Raw genomic sequence first — 18,398 nt, forward strand, 5'->3', positions numbered from 1 at the left:
TATATAAAACTACATGAAAAAACATATACATACATATCCATATAGTATTAAATTCATAGAATATTAAATAAAAAAATTAAACTGGGGTATAGTATTTCATAGACATTTATTTAATTTCTTTTTTGTCGTCACACGTCAAAATGTAAAGTCTGTCTTTTTTAAGTATCAAGCTCAGTATAACTTTTATACTTACAATAAATAGCGACGGATTGTTACTAGAGAAAAATACATTTATTGAATATTGATTAAACATTTAGGCTTACGTTGTAACTTGTTTTACTTATAATCTACGTTAATGGATTTACCAATAACCCTTTACATCGATACGCTTATATAATATGCCTTTTAGACGAAAATATGAAAATATTGTAATTACAACACTCATTAAATAAAATTTCCACTAGTCATCATCGGAGTCAAGCTTGCGGCATTTCTCTTTCAACTTATCGTATTCGTTCCTCTTTATTAGATCCTCCTTCAACTTCTCCATGTCAGTCAGGAGGCTGCTAACCTGTATGTTTTCAAACTTATCGGGAACCGTTGCTGAATCGCTGTCCAAACCAGAGTCGTCGTTAGAATTTCGATCTTCTGGGTTCTGCTGCTCCGTGTCCGAAGGTTCCCGAACGCTCTCATCCGAACTCTCCTCTTCTTGAGCTCCGAGTCTGTACGCTTTGGGCGCGTTGTCGTCGTTAATCTTTCTCTGGAACAACGAATCCTTTTCTGTTTTCGCGTTCTTATTGTTGCCCTTCTGACGATTTTTCTTCTTCCGCATAGTCTTCGCAATTAGTCTTTTTTGATGATCTAATTGCGGGAATAATTCTGAAATAAAGATCTAATTATATAATGAGCTCGTACAATGCCAACGCAACGGAAGGTGCTATTTAAAAAGTATGTGTTGCGGTAGTTCGCGTAAGAATATCCGAGCAGTAAACCAGAAGGAAGACCACCGGCTACTCTACCGCAAACTAGGCAACAGTATGGTAGGGATGAAGGAGGAGGTCTAAGGAAGATAGTGGAGGCGGTCACCGTGCGCGCAGCTGAGCGCGTGCTCGGCCGCGTTCATCTCGGCCTCCTGGATGGAGTGTCCGCGCGCCGCCGCCAGCCGGTCGCCGCGGAAGTACACGCCCACCGTGTACACGCGCGTGTTGGTGGGGCCCAGGCACTCGATCACTCTGCGCGGACGAGCATCATTAGGATAGATCTTTTATCATATTTGCATATCAGTCATGAGTTCACTTGGTTGAATGAGTCTTCATCCGAATGTTGAGTGGAGAGATCACTTTAATTTAAAGAGGTACACTGTTATATATATTATTGTAATGTTTCGTGTTGTTATAATTATAAGACTGGCCAATGGTTGGTAAAAGAGGAAACCGTCATCCGCTTGGCGACGTATCACGTATCACCCCTGGCACAAACAGTAAAAGTTTTACCACAAATTTATAATGTAAAGTGACGGCAGAGTGACGTTCGGGACCATTATACTTAAACTATAGTAAATCTTATAGCTAAATTACAAATTGTTTCATTTTCACGCGGCCACGGCGAAGCTCAAAAGAGACTTATTTGAAGCTACGTGTTTATATATGACAAACAAACGTCAAGGGCGTAAATGCGTATTATTGAAATAATAGAGTGGATAAACTTAATGTTGTTTGTGTACATTTTATTATTTGAAAGAAATCATACAGGGATGAAACCGGTTAGATGTGCGTAGTCGAAACGGGTAGTTATTCTATAATAAAACAAAACACGAACTTGTAAACCGGTATGTCAGGTTCTCCTCCTTCCATGGAACGCAGAGTGAGACAACACTGCTGCAGTTTCGACTTCGGATCGTTCCAGTTCTGGTTCATGATGAATTCTTGCAGACGTGGGAACAGACACGCGTTGCAGAACGCCTGACAGTATTCTAAATTCTTGGATAGAATCATAAAAAATATTTTTTTTCAGATTCATATATAATCATTCTAATTTTTTTTTTTTTTTAGCATTAGCAGCCCGTGAATGTCCCACTGCTGGGATAAAGGCCTCCTCTCCCTTTGAGGAGAAGGTTTGGAGCATATTCCACCACGCTGCTCCAATGCGGGTTGGCGGAATACACATGTGGCAGAATTTCGTTGAAATTAGACACATGCAGGTTTCCTCACGATGTTTTCCTTCACCGCCGAGCACGAGATGAATTATAAACACAAATTAAGCACATGAAATTTCAGTGGTGCCTGCCTGGGTTTGAACCCGAAATCATCGGTTAAGATGCACGCGTTCTAACCACTGGGCTATCTCGGCTGGGCATTCTAATTATTTATACAAAATTAAATATTAAAATATCAATTTGTATTGAGGATTCTAACAAAAAGGTCTGGAAACAGTATCAACCATATATTTTACAATATAAAAAAAGGAGAGAAGGTCTTAGCCCAGCCGTGGGATATTTAGACTGTTACTTTACTTTTTGTACAGTTTTATTCATTGTAATTAACAAAATCGCTACATAAACCTACCTTATCAATATACAAAGCGCCCAGAAACGCTTCCAGCAAATCAGCCTTGTGTTTCTTTGTGGTTGGTTTAGCTTTGGGATTGTTGTATATGGCGTATTCCGACATATTGAGATCATCACACACCATAGCTTGAGTGCGATTATTGACTAGAGATGAACGAAGGAGCTGAAAATATAATCTTATTTAAAATTTGTGATACTAAAATATATTAATCTATACTGATATTATAAATGCGGAAATAACTCTGAACCGAATTTGACGAAATTTGTTATGAAGCAAGCTTGAACAAATAATATGAAATAAATTAGCAACCATACTGGATTAAGTTACTTTTGTCATAAAGTACTAATAAATATAATACCTAGTAGTAACCACTGAGTTTCTTGCCGGTTCTTCTCGGTAGAATCTACATTCTGAACCGGTGGTAGCTTTACTTTAAATAGTTTGTTAAATGAGGATTCAAAAGTGCTTGTAAAAGCCTACTTGAAGAAAATATATTTTGATTTTGATTGATATTTTCCTGGCCGAATACATAGACGTCGGGTATTCTCAAGCTGCAAACAAGCTTTAAACAAGCTTGTTTAAAGCTCGTTTCTTCCATGCTTTAAGCACTGCTAACTATCCAACTCCAGGAAACTAATGAGAAGTTTTGTGACATAAAAACCTAACTTATCGGCCCGACCCGGGGTTAAACTTGAAATTATTATTAATAATTCACATTTAGTATATTGCACAATATTATATTTATCTGTTATAATGCTTTAATAAGAATTATATGAGATTTATTTATTTTAGAGATCCTTTTTACCTAAGGGGTAAAACAGGATCCTATTGCTAAGACTCCGCTGTCCGCAGGTTGTATCTCATGAAATGTGATAGTTAGACATTTGAAATTTTATGATGTATTTCTGTTGCCAAATATAAAAATTATGCACAAAGATATCTTCAAGACAATTTTTCTTATTTTTCTCATTAATACTCGTATATAAAAAAATGGTTTTCAAATAAAATTATTTAGGCACTCTGTCAAAGACAATTGTATGGGTAAGGACGACGAACATATTGTATCCTATATTGATCGTGGATTTGTGAAATATAAAAATGGACTCACAGATAAATGCCCTTCGTGGTGGTCCGGGAAGTGTCTGTACAGTCTATCGGACACGACTAGTTGCAAAACTGTGTCACCTAGGAATTCCAAGCGCTGGTTTGATCCTAGGGTCAGATGTGTAAATCCAACGGAGCGGTCAGTAAACGCACGCGCTAACAGACGTATGTGCTTAAATTGAACACCTGAAAAAATATTTTACTCTTAATATAAAATATGAATGAAAATAATTTTATATAATTTTGTGTTGTGTGAGGAATAAGCTCCAAACATTCTTTGGGAGAGGAGCCCTTAGCCCAGCAGTGAAAAATTTATAGGCTATTACTTTACTTTTACTTTAAAGTATATTTGTAGGTGAATAGTGCTACACAATAATTGGCTAACCTATACTTTCTTCGAATTCAGTCAACTTCTGTAGGAACTCAAAGTTTTTAATATATTTCCTGTCGCCCAACGGCTCTTGGTCTTGCAATGGATGCGGTCGCTCCTTTGACCAAGCTTCCAGTAGATCAGGCTCGAAGTACCAGAGAGATAACCCGAACACTTTGTCCGTGACCTGAAATAATGGAAGAAAAGAGTTATCTCCTGTAGATAATGATGATCATTTCATCATTAGATATCTCTTAAAAATCAGTTGAAGAACGCGTCCATATGATAGACAACACAAATACATGTCATTTAGGTTTTTTAATAAAATAATGTTAACATAATTAAGTGAGTATAATCTTATTCGTCGAATTGATAACTTCTTATGGGAGGGGAAAACCGCTTCGTTACGTAACGCGTTATGGAGCCAGTCTGTCTGGTTTCCCTTTCTCTTACGGTAGGCAGGCGCCTTCACTCTCACTCTAATCCACAGCGCTTTCTTTTAAGTTATTACTTCTGTCGGGCGTCTCGAGACGTATTTGTTTGTTTTTTTTGCCGTCTTTACTCTTAGACATCTCACACATCTAAGACTTGTTACTTGGAAGCACCAGTGTCACAAACTCATACTGATGCAAGCCGATAGTAATATAACAGGGATAATAGATATTATAATTTTTAATTTGCATATGCAATATATCCTCTCATTCTAAAAATACTTTGGTAGGATGGCAATCCGAAACTACCTCAAAGATCTTTACATTCCCAACTACGAGATGCTACCGAAGAGTTTATCCGCAAAGAAACTTTTCCATTTTTTGTGTAAAAATAATGGTGTATTAATAATGGAGACTTCGTGCAAATAGAAGCGGTCGCTACCTCCAGGCCGGCGTCGAGGAAGAGCGCCCCCATGAGCGCCTCGAAGCAGTTCGCCATCGCGTGGCGCATGACCACCTCGCGGCACAGGTCCGACCCGTGCGCGTACAGCATGTACTGCTCCAGCCCTATGTTCTGCGAACACACGCATATTATCGATGCGACGTTATCATTTTGTATGAAATAGGTGGGCGAACGGCCAGGTGGGCCACCCGATGGTGAGTGGTCACCCAGCCTCATATACATTGGCACCGTAAGAAATTTTAATCATTCCTTACATCTAACCTTGGAAACTAAGTTCTTATGCCTTTTGTGCCGGTGGTTACACTGGCTCATTTACCCATCAAACTGGAACACAATAATACTTATTGTTGCTGCTTGGCGGTAGAATATATGCTGAGTCGGTGGTAACTGCTCAGAGAGGCTTGCACAGAGCCCTGCCACGTATGTCGAAGATGTCGATCAAGATGTCATGTCAATCTTAATACATAATATATTCTTTTGGATCCTTATACCATAAAATGTTTATTAGTAATTTTTTTGACCACTTCTATACTTGTAAATTAATTTGTCAATCATTTATTTGTATCATAGCGACGGAATAAGTTTTGTTTGGCTGCAACGCCATCACGTAACTTGTGACAATTTGTGCGCACTTGCGTAAAAAAAAATTGAACAAATTAAAACTTTAACTTTTAAAATATCGAAATGTGTTTCAAGACATAAAGTTTAAGGATCTTTCCTTACAAAATTATAGCTTTAATCTTTTGTACCTTCGCTAACTGCGCCAAGTGTTGGTTCTGCACAATAGAAGCTCTATAAGTCGCCAAGCCACCCTCCGTGAGTCCCGGGAACATCCGGAACAAATGTATCGAGGATATGAACTCGACCACTGCGTCTCCGAGAAACTCGAGACGTTCGTTGTGTTTTATATCGGATTCTGTCTCATTGGTCTTACCGAAACGAGACATTATGTTTATGAGGGTCACGATACCTGGAAAGGAATTCATAGCACTGTAGGTACAATATTTATGTTTTTTAAATGCATTAAAAATATATATAATAATCTATAATCAAAAACTGCTTGGCGAATATAAAACATTTTTAAAATATAAGATTTCGTATAATACCTAAGCAACTAGTGACAAAATTATTCGTAAAACTTTTGGGTATATCGATGTATAAAAAATTGAGAATGGAACGAATGACATCTATGTTAATTAAATCAAGATATAAAATAATATGTGACATTAGGTATACCTTTCTTCCTTGTGTAATGTATCCTTCGGTCCCCATACTCCGGCTGTCGTATACCACAATTAGTCAAACTATTTCTAGCGTGGTCGGGATTAGTTCCAAAGTTCTCTCTGTACGAAGGGTGGGTCAATGCCGTTTGCAAGAGAGCCCTCTGTTTGAACGTATAACCAATCTTTTCCTCTAAGCTCTCTAGAGATTTGTGGAATCTTAGGTGTCTTACTAGAACCGGTATTAACATGGCGTGCTAAAACAATTCAATTGATCAATTCTCACAGGAAGACGAATCAAAGTTATATTTTTTAAAGCAAGATTATTTTATAGTTACCTGTACCACGTCACACATAAGGCCGGTCGTATAAAAACCTTCCGAAGATATGGCAACTGTGACATCCCTTTTCATTTTACTCTGTGTCCTCATTTCTTGCAATCTCGCTTCTTTGGCCGCTAATTTTTGCCGTTCGACGGACGACGGCTTCGCCATGTTGGCAATGAGATGACGATATTTTACATAATAACGCCACGCTTTTTGATATCTAAAATATTTAAATCCGTTTAAAATATTCTTTCAAAAATAAATTTGTTTTTTATTCTTGGTTACATTATTTTGAAATACATAAGACTTTGCTCAGTGACCGTATAAACAATACTTGCTAGTCATCAAAAATATGTAAATAAGTGCCATATGAATAACATTTTTGAGGTGTAAATACACTCCCCAAAACAAATCAAGGATGGCGCTTGCTCCTACAAATGGACAAATTTGAAAGAAGTGGACTTTGCAAATACTTAATCATGCATTTTTACACACCCATTCCATTTTAGCACACACACACACAAGATATTATACAAATACATCCACATTACACGCAAACCCACGCCACTGCAGAAACACGTACATAGGTACTATGTACGGTACTGAGAAAATCAATATTAAAAAAGCCAGAATCAGAAACTAAAAACGAGTTTAAGTTTAAAAGCGCACATATAGATAACAATTAAAATGTATTAGTTGTTGTACAAGTAGTCAAATGCACTAAATAAAATAAAAAAGTTTATTTTAATAGACTTCAAAATATATTCTTATTATAAATTATTCATTTGAAAAAGGACGCAAATGCAGAAACCTTATTATTTTTTTATTAATTAATTACTCTAACTCAGACACACCCTTCAAACCGGAACACAACGATACAAAGTATAGTTGCTTAGCGGTAGAACATACATATATAGTTTAGTAGTTCCAACCCAGACGGGCTCGCACAAAGCCCTAAGTTAAACATATAATAATAATACTACAAAAACTCACTCAGGGTTGCCAGCATAACTCAATTGGGGTGGCCTTATACCGAAATGCACTATTTCTGGGTAATAGTTTTTAATTTCCGAAGGATCCTTCATTTCTCCGATATTGATAGTCGGACTTCGGTCCAGTTGATCGACGCGGACTGAACACGGTTTCTTACCGGGATACGTAACTATCATACCTGTAAGTATATAATATTCTTAAACATTTGTCCGATGTAACATTCGTACATATCTATAATTTTGTTTTAACAACAATTTATTTAAGTCTATTTATTCTTAAGAACTGTGTTTGTCCTAATTTTTGTTTTTTGGTTGATCTGAATAAATGGATAAAATGTACTAATAGAATTTATATATACCACACAGGGTGGCACAAACGTTAAAAAGTGAGAAAACGTTAACTTCTGTTAAAATAATAGGTTATATTTTGTTGACGTTTAAGGTTATTGTACGCCTTAAACATTCCTGAGATATTTTACAATACAACAAAACCAAAACCTACGTACAATTTTTAGGAATAAAATAATAAACTACTTTTATGTATACTCTTAATAGTTATTGACCGTTTCCATTTACATGAAATGATTTAGATAACGTCCAAAATGCATCTAAGTTATTGGCCAAATATAGTTTTATGCTCATAATATTAATTATTAGCATCACGCTCAACTGTATTGATTCGTATTTATATTTATATTATTATTAGTATTTATATTCGTATTGATTATATTCATTCGTATCAGTCGTGCAAAAGCTGACTTATTACCAAATTGTACAACAGTCAATAACGGAAATACAACGAGCAAAGCATAAAGTAAAATAAACATTATACAATAAAAGTTAGACAAATATAAATCGCAATTGGTATTGACGACATGACATGACACATTGACAAATGACATGAATATTTTGTACAGATTTCGTATAGCATTAATTCTTGATTAATTTCTAATTAGAAAACATTATTAATATAAATAAAAAAGTTCGCAAGAGCCTTAATCGGAAAATAACTCGACATAACTTTTCTTACAAGTCCGCAAATAAATTCGCAAGGCATAACACTTTTAAATATGTCAGATTTTACCTTTAATCCTGTCGACAAACTTTTGCCAACTATAATGGTCGATGTCATGGTACTCAGCCAACATCTCCGGTGGAACGAGTAAGCCGCTTTCATTGATCAGAAATTTCAGGACCTCACACATTGACAGGACCTTGCAATTAAAAATTATATATAAATATAATGTCTTTCACGGGTTCTTCTCAGACCTGATAATATATCTTTAGGTTTAAAGAACAATTAATTTATTATTTACAGTAAAGATGCCAACATATTTAGCCCATTTAAACATTTTGTATATCGATAGTATGTTTAGTTAATATTTAAAATAAAGTAATTCGTCATCATACGAATAACTTTAGTATTTTGAATGTATTCTACATGAAATAAAATAGAATTCTACTAAAATGTTTCAAATAATATTAATTATTTAATATAAGCTGTAAGTTTATTAAGTGGCAAAGATAATAATGATTGCGAGATATAATGATACAAAAAATAACAAATATTTATAACAGTTGACTAAAAAAACATTAGATAGTAGTACCTCACATCCACCTTCAGGAAGATATCGAATGAATCGCGGCATAAAGTGGAACTGCGAGCAGGTATCTTCGGTACCTTTGCCCAAATCTAAATCGACGAGTTCTAATAACTCCGTGAATAAGTACTCCTCTGAAACATAAAAAGCGTTACCGTAGTAATTTTACTATTAAGGAAAGACTGTCTTCAATTCTACACTAACACCAAGTTAAAATTAATTTATGTTCCTAAGTGTTTGTTTTAATTGACCAACTTTGTTAATTGACTACAGCTCGCCCATATACATTTAGTAATCTTCCAGAAGATAAAACCATTCCTTGCGGCGCAAATGTTTCACCAACATATCCAGACCCTGAACTCACTTGCACTTTTTTATGTTATTGGCGAAGGGGTAAATGAGCCACCTAATTGGTAAGAAGCCACCGCCTGGCACTGTAAGAAATATTAACCATTCCTTCCAACGTTGGCACCTAAGATATTATGTCTCTAGTACCTGCAGTTACACTGACTCACTCACACTTCAAACCGAAACACGGCAATACAAGTACTGCTGTTTGACGGAAGAATAGCTTGAGTATATAAGTGGGTGGTGCCCAGACGGGCTTGCAAAAGCCTTCATCACCAAATGAACATAAGGTCATGCTAGCATATTTCAGAAAATATATTATTTGTAATATTATAAGTGAAATAATTATAAATAATAATAACTATAAGAGAAATATAGTTAAAATTATTTACCAAATAGATTCAATTCCTCCACAGTGAAGTTTTGTGGCGCTGGTTCCTCGACGTATAATATCGTGTATTCAATATTGAATCTTATGACTTTGCATTTCGGCAGTTTCGCTAGTTTGTAGTGTGAAAACATTGAAAATCCAGAGAATAAGAATTCGTGTTCGTCGTGTCCTATGATTGTCGGCGCTTTTATGAGAAAATTTGTCGGGGGTGACACCGTTATGCTGAAATAAAGATTACAAAGAAGAAATAGATGCAAGATCGATGGAAATTAAAATCTAACAAATTCAAACGGCTTATGATGAAAGTAAACGCTAATGATCACAATGTTTTCACGCGCTTAGCTCAATTATAAAAAACATCGGTCGGTGATAAAATAATCCTATGGTTGTTACATATTGAACATCAATTGTCATTTTTTATAATAGCTGTAATGCAGCCGGAACTCACCAGTAGTGGTACAGCTTGCCGATGTTGCTCTCGGTGGGCACGCACCTGGGGAAGGAGCGCTCGCCCGCGTACACGCCGTGGCGGATGCCCAGGCGCCGCGCGCGCGCGCTGCAGCGGCACAGCGGGCCGCCGTTCATCTCGCCCGTGTTGTTGAACCTGACACACGCACCCCGACTGACTGACACTACTACTCCCAAATCCCATATCTATATATGGCCGATGCCATCTATTGCTCTATCTGACACTTAAAAGAATGTCTAAATCGTCGGCGGCGACTGGATGGGCGTCGGTCACGGGTTGACAGCCGTCATTGAAAAATAAAGAAATTATCAAAAAATATGAAAAGAGAATAAACCATTTTAAAAGAGTAAAATATTATTTGAGTTTGCTATGATGTCTCGTCCATCTAATCACGAATCTCATAACGAGACCCTTATTTACCTCCGTTATATATAGTCTATTCCAATCGAAGAAGGAACAAAGATAGACAAAGTTTAATTTACGCATTCAATAAGGTTGCTAATAGCTCAGCTATATCGTGCACTACTAACAGTTCTTGATTAATATATATTTTTTTATAATGCAACGGTATTCCTTAATTACTTATATCCTCTTTAATTTCAATTCAAAGTCAAATATTGTTTATTTGTGTTTCGTCCTCTTGTGGTTAAAATAGACTATAGTTTTTTTTATTTACAAACGCACGCCCATCGAGGTTTAATTATCGGCGTTCATTAATGTGAGTGACTCTCGTCATACAAGATGTCCTAGTGTGCGTGACAAGATTAACACTATTATTATATTCTTCACTAAGACAGAAAATGCAAACAGAAAAAAAATACATATCAGATTATATGATATGGCACGCCTTCTTGTGTGACTATTCACATATCTATAATAGTTTTTCAAAAAAAATAAATAATAAAGGTTGTACTTTAAAGCTATCCCGTGTCTCCGATGGAATATGACTTGTTTTTCTTTTCTATATATAATAGACATTTTTGCTTTCATAAATCGAATCATTATTTTCGATTTTTAGGGATCCAACTTTGTTGTTAAAGCTTTCAAAGTTGTAGAGTTAGTTAAATTGTGTATTGTTATGTGATTTAATGAAGTAACCTGAATAATTAATTATTGCATTCAGATGCTGATTCTTTCTAAAAAATCAAAAGTGTTTACAAAATCAATATTTTTCTTACAAACCATAGTTCAGGGTGAAGTCTCCTTGGATGGCTTTGCTTCCTTTGTAACTCCAACATGATTCTGTCTGTGTATCCTTGTAAACCGTCATCATCCACACTCTCATCACTCTCTGATGATGAATTTTTATCTTCTACTATAAAAACAATTAACAGACACGAAAATTATATTAAACAAATAGTAAAACCAAATAACATAATATAGTTGTGAAAATCATATTATACATAACATATAATTTAAAACCTTACCTCTATGCTTGCACATTTTCACTCTTGGTGGTTTCAAAGGGGGCAATTCGTCCTCCGCTGGTCTTGCATTTCTACCTCTTTCTATAAGAGTTTTGAAAAACTTTTCACAGATTTTTTTTAATCTATTAGTCTGCTGAACACCTACGCCGTTGTCTGAAGGTTTATAGTAAAGCTCAGCAGGTGAGCTTCTGTACCACATTTTGGAATTCTTAAACAAATATTTGATTTATAATTACTTACTTTATAAAATAAAAATAAAAAGAAAATTGGGGTTTTTATGATTGCTTTATTAGTTTCAAATACTACATTATTAAAGATGAAATTGTCTTAAAAATTTACAACACCCACACTTGTGATTGCAGAAAATTTATACTATAGAAAAAAATAGCAAACTTTTGTAAAAACATTAGATTTTTAGACATTAGCTGCTTTAAAACTCTTTTTTTATTGTATAGGAATAAGAGTAATTCTTTAAAAAGGTACCATCACGCTCAATATTTACTAAGCCCAGTGTATTAGGAAACAGTTTTACTTGCTTTCTAAATAACAAATATAAAAATTTGCACTCAAAATGAACTATTTCAGAGGTGCCTGATCACATATGTCAATCTGATCAACTTGTTTATTTATGAAATGTTACCAATAACTTACTTCTTCATCATCGGAATTATGCTCCTTTGACCATTCTTCCATTTTCTTTACAAAATCTTCTGAAGTTCGGCAATAGTTCTTTCTGAAAAGGCAAATATTTTTTAAAGAATTATTGCAAAAATTATTGTTGAATAAACAAAATTGAGTTACTTGTAATATATATATATTTTGTGAAGATGTTGAATAAAAAAATAAAAAAAGAAATTTAGTTGAAAAATAAATGTAAAAAATAATCTTACTGATAATCTATTAAAATTTTTTCACGATCAGTTAAAGGTTTTGGCACCGATGGATCTCTAGAGTTCCTAGATGACAATTCTCTCACACTACTATGTGATTGTGACTCCCTAAAATGAGAGGGAGGTCTATATTTGTCTACACTTTTATAATGTCTTCTTTCATCATGACTATCAAAGCTGCGACTATGACTTCTGTAATCTCTGTAATTGGAGGAACTTTTACTATGGCTCTCAAATTCACGTCTTCTTTCATTACATTTATCTCTGTTATAATAATCTTCTTTCTCTCTCTGCTTATATTTTGAAGGACTTTTGCTACGATGACTTGAACTTGGACTGCGGCTTGATTGTCTATATCTTGATCTTCCTCTATCATATTTGCTACTTCTGTCGTAACTTCTTTCCCGGTATGGAGAATATCTAGATCTGGATGATGAATATTCCCTTGAAGAGCTACAATAGCTTCTGCTACGACGCTCAGATTCAAGACTTTTAGTGTCTTTATTGTAGAAATTACTTTGAGATAAACCAGTTGTTGTTGTTTGAAGAGTTTGAGTATTAACTGGAGAAGCAGAGCTACCATAATTTTTCCAACTTGGTAATTGCATATTATAATACTGAGGATAAGTAGAACCCAAAGGCATAGATGGGTATGGTGGTGCATCAATAGACGGCGGAGGATACATTGACACATTTGGACTGATATTAACTGGGGGAGCTGGCGATATATTTAAGAAATTTGGAGGTGGTATGTCAGTGGGATGGCCCGGAGGAAAATATGGAGGTGGCTGGCTATATATCGGTTGAGATGGAGCCAAGGTAGGTGTCAGAGTAGGCCCTACAGGCGGAGGTATGTGAAACGTTGGTGGCGGTACACTAAAGTCCACCGGCGGTATTGACATTTTAAAGTATTAAAAACTCATATATTAAACAACGTACAAATAGGCTCACAACACATATATAAATGTCGGTTAAAACAATTACAACTAAGCCATACTTTTATGTTTCACTTTTAAACTACTTTCTTAATTTACCGACTATGCAAATGAACTTTTCCAATACAATGCAGTCAATCATAAATATTTGTATGTAAGTTATTATCACTATTATTTGATAAAGAGTCTTAATGCCACTATTCCAAATGTTTTATTTAGGCTTTTATGCACATATACATAAGTTAATATTTTTTAGTTAGCATATGTTAAAATTTATATATAAAAATTAAATTTATTATTTGACACAATTGAGTTATCAAAAATATGAAAACCCATTAATCAATACCATAGTTATTTGATATTTCTAGTAATCACATTTTTGACACTATTGACATCTGTCAATCCCTATCGCTAGTAATGTCCCCTATATTTTGATGTTATCGATAAAACAGTATACATACTTAAAAATAGTAATTTTATTTCATATTTATTTATAAATTTTAATCATTTATATGTATCGCTATTGTCAGAATGATTATGGACTAATACCAAATTCCATTGTAATAAATAACCCTAAGCAAGTTCAATTGCTTAATATTAATGATGATTAGCGAATGTGTTTTATTATTATTAAAATTGTTGAATCATAGTTATGCAAATCTATAGAAATATATGCTATGGGTGGTATTTTCGGTTAGTATGTAGGAACCTTTTTAAACTGTAACTGATAACGGTAGTCTGATAGTACTACCCTGACAATCAAAAACCGGCTGTGCAACAGTCGCCAATAATAGTTTGTATTGTTATAGTTTGAAGGGTGAGTAAGCTAGTGTAACTGCAGGTATAAGATACGTAATACATAACATCTTGACTCCCAAGGTTGGTAGCGGTATGGTCATTATTTCTTTTTCTTACAGCACCTATGTCTATGGGCAATGACCACTCTCCATCAAGTAGTCCATTTGCACGTCCGCCTACCTATTACATTTAAAAAAAAAACAGTTTTTTGGTTCATGTTTTTACGACAGAATTTGATATGAACTTTTTATAGATAAAATAAAGGAACAAATATTTAAACGAAAGTTTAATAACAAATCAACTATTTAATACAATATGTTATGACAAACATTTTTAATTTTTGCACTGCCAAGGCATTCTTCTTGTCTATAAAATACACCAAATTGACCTTCGGTTAATGCTCTCAATTTATCGAGCAATATTATAGTTAACCCTTCAGGGTTCTTAGTGACTTTACAATGTACGAGAGGTTTGGTGTGTTGGAATCTAAACGAACAATATAAAACATTATTATTTGTTAATTCTTGAGGTTCTTCATTTATCCAATGAGGTTTTTGCGTAAAGCAGAGATTATTCCATATTGCTGGATGATGAGTACCTGCAACCTGATATAAAAATGCTTACAAATTTACATTAACATACTCTAGTGGATGTTGATTTTAGAACTATATTTAACTTAAACTAAAAACAGATACAGTTAATAGTTTTTTTTTAAAGTATAATTATTGTCTTTTATTAATTCTTAAAAAATAGTTAATGAAGAAACAGCTTTCTACATAAAAAGTTTTCCCTTTATAACATACCACATAAATATAATTTTTTTCCAGGTGCTTGTTGAACACAAAATATGGTTGTTTGCAATTACTCAAACAACACCTTTGACCAACTGTCCATTTGTGAATACCAGTATGTTCTCCAACTGTTTGACCAGTGTCAATATCAATAAATAGTCCTGGTTTTGAAGGAATAAACTGTAATAAAAAAAAAAAATATTTACCATCATTTATTCATAATACCTATTTATGAACACAAAAAAAGGTTTTATCTGTTTCATTTAATATCACTTTAATAATTCATTATTTTAGCCATGTGTAACATATTAAATCATATTTCATAATTGTATTTGTTAAAATAAACCATACTTCATCAATAAAATCCTTAAATCTTCTTTTCCCAACAAAACAAATCCCTGTACTGTCTTTCTTATTAGCAACTTGAAGTAATCCTTCCTTTCTAGCTATCTCCCTAACTTCACTCTTTAAAAGATTTGCTATAGGGAACATACATCTTCTGAGTGAAAACTGTTTTACTTGTGACAAGAAGAAAGTTTGGTCTTTGTGTTTGTCAATGGGCTGTAATAATCTAACACCTATGAAAAAAACATAAAAAATTATTCAACAAATACACATGAGACATGATTATTTTATTTGAAAACAGTGATCTATACCTTCATCTTCTTTATAATTTTTTAAAAAGGGACCAAATGATGTGTTTGCATAGTGACCAGTGGCTATAGCATCAACTGCTAAATTAACCCTGCAATGTTCAAAGAAACTATCAAATTTAATGTATCTATTGCATAAGATGTCAGGGTTTGGTGTGAGTCCCATTTCATACTCCTTCAGTAGGACTGTGAAGACTTCATTCCAATATTCCTTAATAAAATGAACTCTATGCAACGGAATATCAAGCTTACGGCAGGTAAATGAGGCATCCTCATAATCTTTTTCATCTGAACAAAATCCTAATTCATAGTTTCCATCCCAATTTCTCATGAATACTCCTTCCACTTGATAGTCTAAAATTCAATATTTTTTTATTAAGTTGAATTAGAAAATTTTATATGAACTGGAATAATTATTCATTTTGAATCAAATACTAACTTGCTCTTTTTAGTAGCAGTGCAGCAACTGCACTATCTACACCACCCGATATACCTATAGCTATTTTTTTAAACATCTGTTTGTTTTATTTTTTCCGACTTATATATCGTAATATTAGTAACAATTAACTTAAATAATAAATAAATAAAATTCTTAGTAAAAGTCAGCTCATCTTGTGAATTTAATTTTTAAATGACATTAGCGAATAACAGTGACAACTGACAGGCGACAGTTAGTCAGTCAGTTATCAAACAACAAGCAAACAATTTTATTTTTTTCGTTTCATTTAGGACACCAATCTTCGGAATGCTTAAGTCGTCATAAGTACTTAGTACCTATACCATAAATAGGCAGATCAGATTAGAATAATATAGAATACTAAAATTATGAACCATATTTCTGAAAATTAATGTATTTAAGAAATGGGGACTACATATTATTTGTATATAATAAACTACTACATTCAGGAAAATAACTATACTTTGTAACATTTATATTTATGTCTATTACCATACCGCCATCGTAATACATTTTAATTTTGAAGTGTGCACAAAATCTAATTGTCCTCTAGATGGAATCTAATGACTAAATTATTCAAGATAGGCTTCTACATGTACTGGACGCATCAGATTTTTTTATTTATCGTTTCTATTAATAACGATTCAAATTTAATGAAGTATTATTTTCAAATTATCTTACATTATATTGATAATAATATTTACACAATTTAATAACATACCTTAAATTTAGTGCATTAACTATATAATCTGTATATTAAAATGATTTGACAAGTTTTAAGGTTATACCTATGAGATTTGTATTGTCATTGTTGCGGCAACTGAATAACAAAATAATTCAACTTTTAAGTTTTGTAATAGCTGTCCAAGATGTCTAATATCAATTTGCAATGTTTGTTGGGAATACAATGCAACGACTTTGTTATGATTGCTGCTGATCAAACTAATGGCCATAGTATTATGGTAATGAAAGACGGTGAGTGAAGGAGTTTGTTTTCAAATAGGTAATGAATTATAACTTTTTTCTTGTGTAATTAATATAGTAATATACTTTTACAGATGAAGAAAAGATTTATAAAATATCTGACAAATTGGTAATGGGCGTTATTGGTGATTCCGGTGATACAAATCAATTTGCGGAATATATTGCTAAGAACATTCAACTTTACAAAATGCGTAACGGATATGAATTAGGACCTTCCGCCGCGGCAAATTTTACGCGGAGAAATCTTGCTGAATATTTAAGAAGCAGCGTAAGTACACCTTCTCCTTCCAAATTCTTTACAATTACATTTTCGTTAATTTTTGGGCTGCCTCCAAATGGGTAACTTTTTTCTTGAGTATTAAAGTGCCATGCTAAATAACTCTGATTTTTATTAATATTGTATTTTATGCTTTTAAACATTACAATGATGACTTTCTGCTTTTTAGAGTCCATATTTTGTGAATTTGTTAATGGGAGGATATGACAAGGAGAATGGTCCAGAACTATACTTTATGGATTATCTAGCTTCTAGTATGAAAGTACCATTTGCTGCACATGGTTATGGTGGATATCTCAGCTTAAGTATTATGGATCGTTACCATAAGAAAGGTAAATTTTATTTTTGAGTAAGAGTTTGGGTAACTTTTCTTTACTATAAGTTGTAACATAAAGTCCCTTTATAAGATGTCATTTATGGTGCATTAATTAATGCACCATAGAAGAAGTTGCACATTTACTAAAATATACTTTTGAAAAAAATAATTTTAAAATAAATATATGTAAAAACAATAGGTAATTGAATATTTCAGATACCATTTTTAAAATGTTTTTGAAGTTTTTTGTCTATGGTTAATTTAATAAACACTTCCTAAATATATTTCACCTTCATCAGACTGTAAATCCAGAAGCATTATTTTTAATAACTTTTTTTTCCTTAGATGCTACTGAAGAGGAGGCTTATAACATCCTGAAAAAGTGTGTGGAAGAAGTGCATAGGCGTCTTTTTGTTAGTCTCCCTAACTTCCAAGTAACAGTGGTGAACAGAGATGGAATTAAAACTTTGCCTGTCATTAACGCTGCATCTTTGAAATGAATTTCTATTTAAGTATAAATTATATATAATATTTAATTGTTTTATTTTCACTCCCTAGATATTTAGGAAAGTTCAATTAATTTTAGTTAGCCCTAGTTGAGTTTGATCCTAGTAGCACTGTTTTTAATCATCATATCTTCTCTATAAA

The 18,398-nt window shown here is 33.6% G+C and overlaps 3 protein-coding genes across 3 annotated transcripts; 1 reads left to right on the forward strand and 2 right to left on the reverse strand.

The window, feature by feature from the left end:
* Positions 1-116: 116 nt before the first annotated feature.
* Positions 117-13,799, reverse strand: LOC125068750 (ribonuclease 3). Its single transcript, XM_047678053.1, has 19 exons — positions 12,540-13,799; positions 12,301-12,382; positions 11,650-11,857; positions 11,405-11,537; positions 10,202-10,357; positions 9,755-9,975; positions 9,021-9,148; positions 8,498-8,627; positions 7,415-7,592; positions 6,434-6,641; positions 6,112-6,352; positions 5,625-5,845; positions 4,855-4,986; positions 3,997-4,168; positions 3,616-3,797; positions 2,505-2,669; positions 1,759-1,919; positions 1,027-1,172; positions 117-819 (listed from the first exon to the last, which is right to left on the reverse strand). The coding sequence occupies exons 1-19, from the start codon at positions 13,439-13,441 to the stop codon at positions 401-403; spliced, it is 4,185 nt and encodes a 1,394-aa protein (XP_047534009.1). The 5' UTR covers positions 13,442-13,799; the 3' UTR covers positions 117-400.
* Positions 13,800-14,576: 777 nt separating this feature from the next.
* On the reverse strand, positions 14,577-16,327 carry LOC125068719 (mitochondrial tRNA-specific 2-thiouridylase 1). The gene is made up of 5 exons (XM_047678013.1): positions 16,156-16,327; positions 15,720-16,070; positions 15,415-15,641; positions 15,076-15,243; positions 14,577-14,877 (listed from the first exon to the last, which is right to left on the reverse strand). The coding sequence occupies exons 1-5, from the start codon at positions 16,229-16,231 to the stop codon at positions 14,578-14,580; spliced, it is 1,122 nt and encodes a 373-aa protein (XP_047533969.1). The 5' UTR covers positions 16,232-16,327; the 3' UTR covers position 14,577.
* A 622-nt stretch (positions 16,328-16,949) lies between these two features.
* Positions 16,950-18,281, forward strand: LOC125068737 (proteasome subunit beta type-2). Its single transcript, XM_047678036.1, has 4 exons — positions 16,950-17,148; positions 17,232-17,425; positions 17,604-17,766; positions 18,096-18,281. Exons 1-4 carry the CDS (start codon positions 17,043-17,045, stop codon positions 18,248-18,250), a joined length of 618 nt encoding a protein of 205 aa, XP_047533992.1. The 5' UTR covers positions 16,950-17,042; the 3' UTR covers positions 18,251-18,281.
* The last annotated feature ends 117 nt before the right edge of the window (positions 18,282-18,398 follow it).

This window comes from Vanessa atalanta, chromosome 14 (assembly GCF_905147765.1).
Source record: "Vanessa atalanta chromosome 14, ilVanAtal1.2, whole genome shotgun sequence".
NCBI lineage: Eukaryota > Metazoa > Arthropoda > Insecta > Lepidoptera > Nymphalidae > Vanessa > Vanessa atalanta.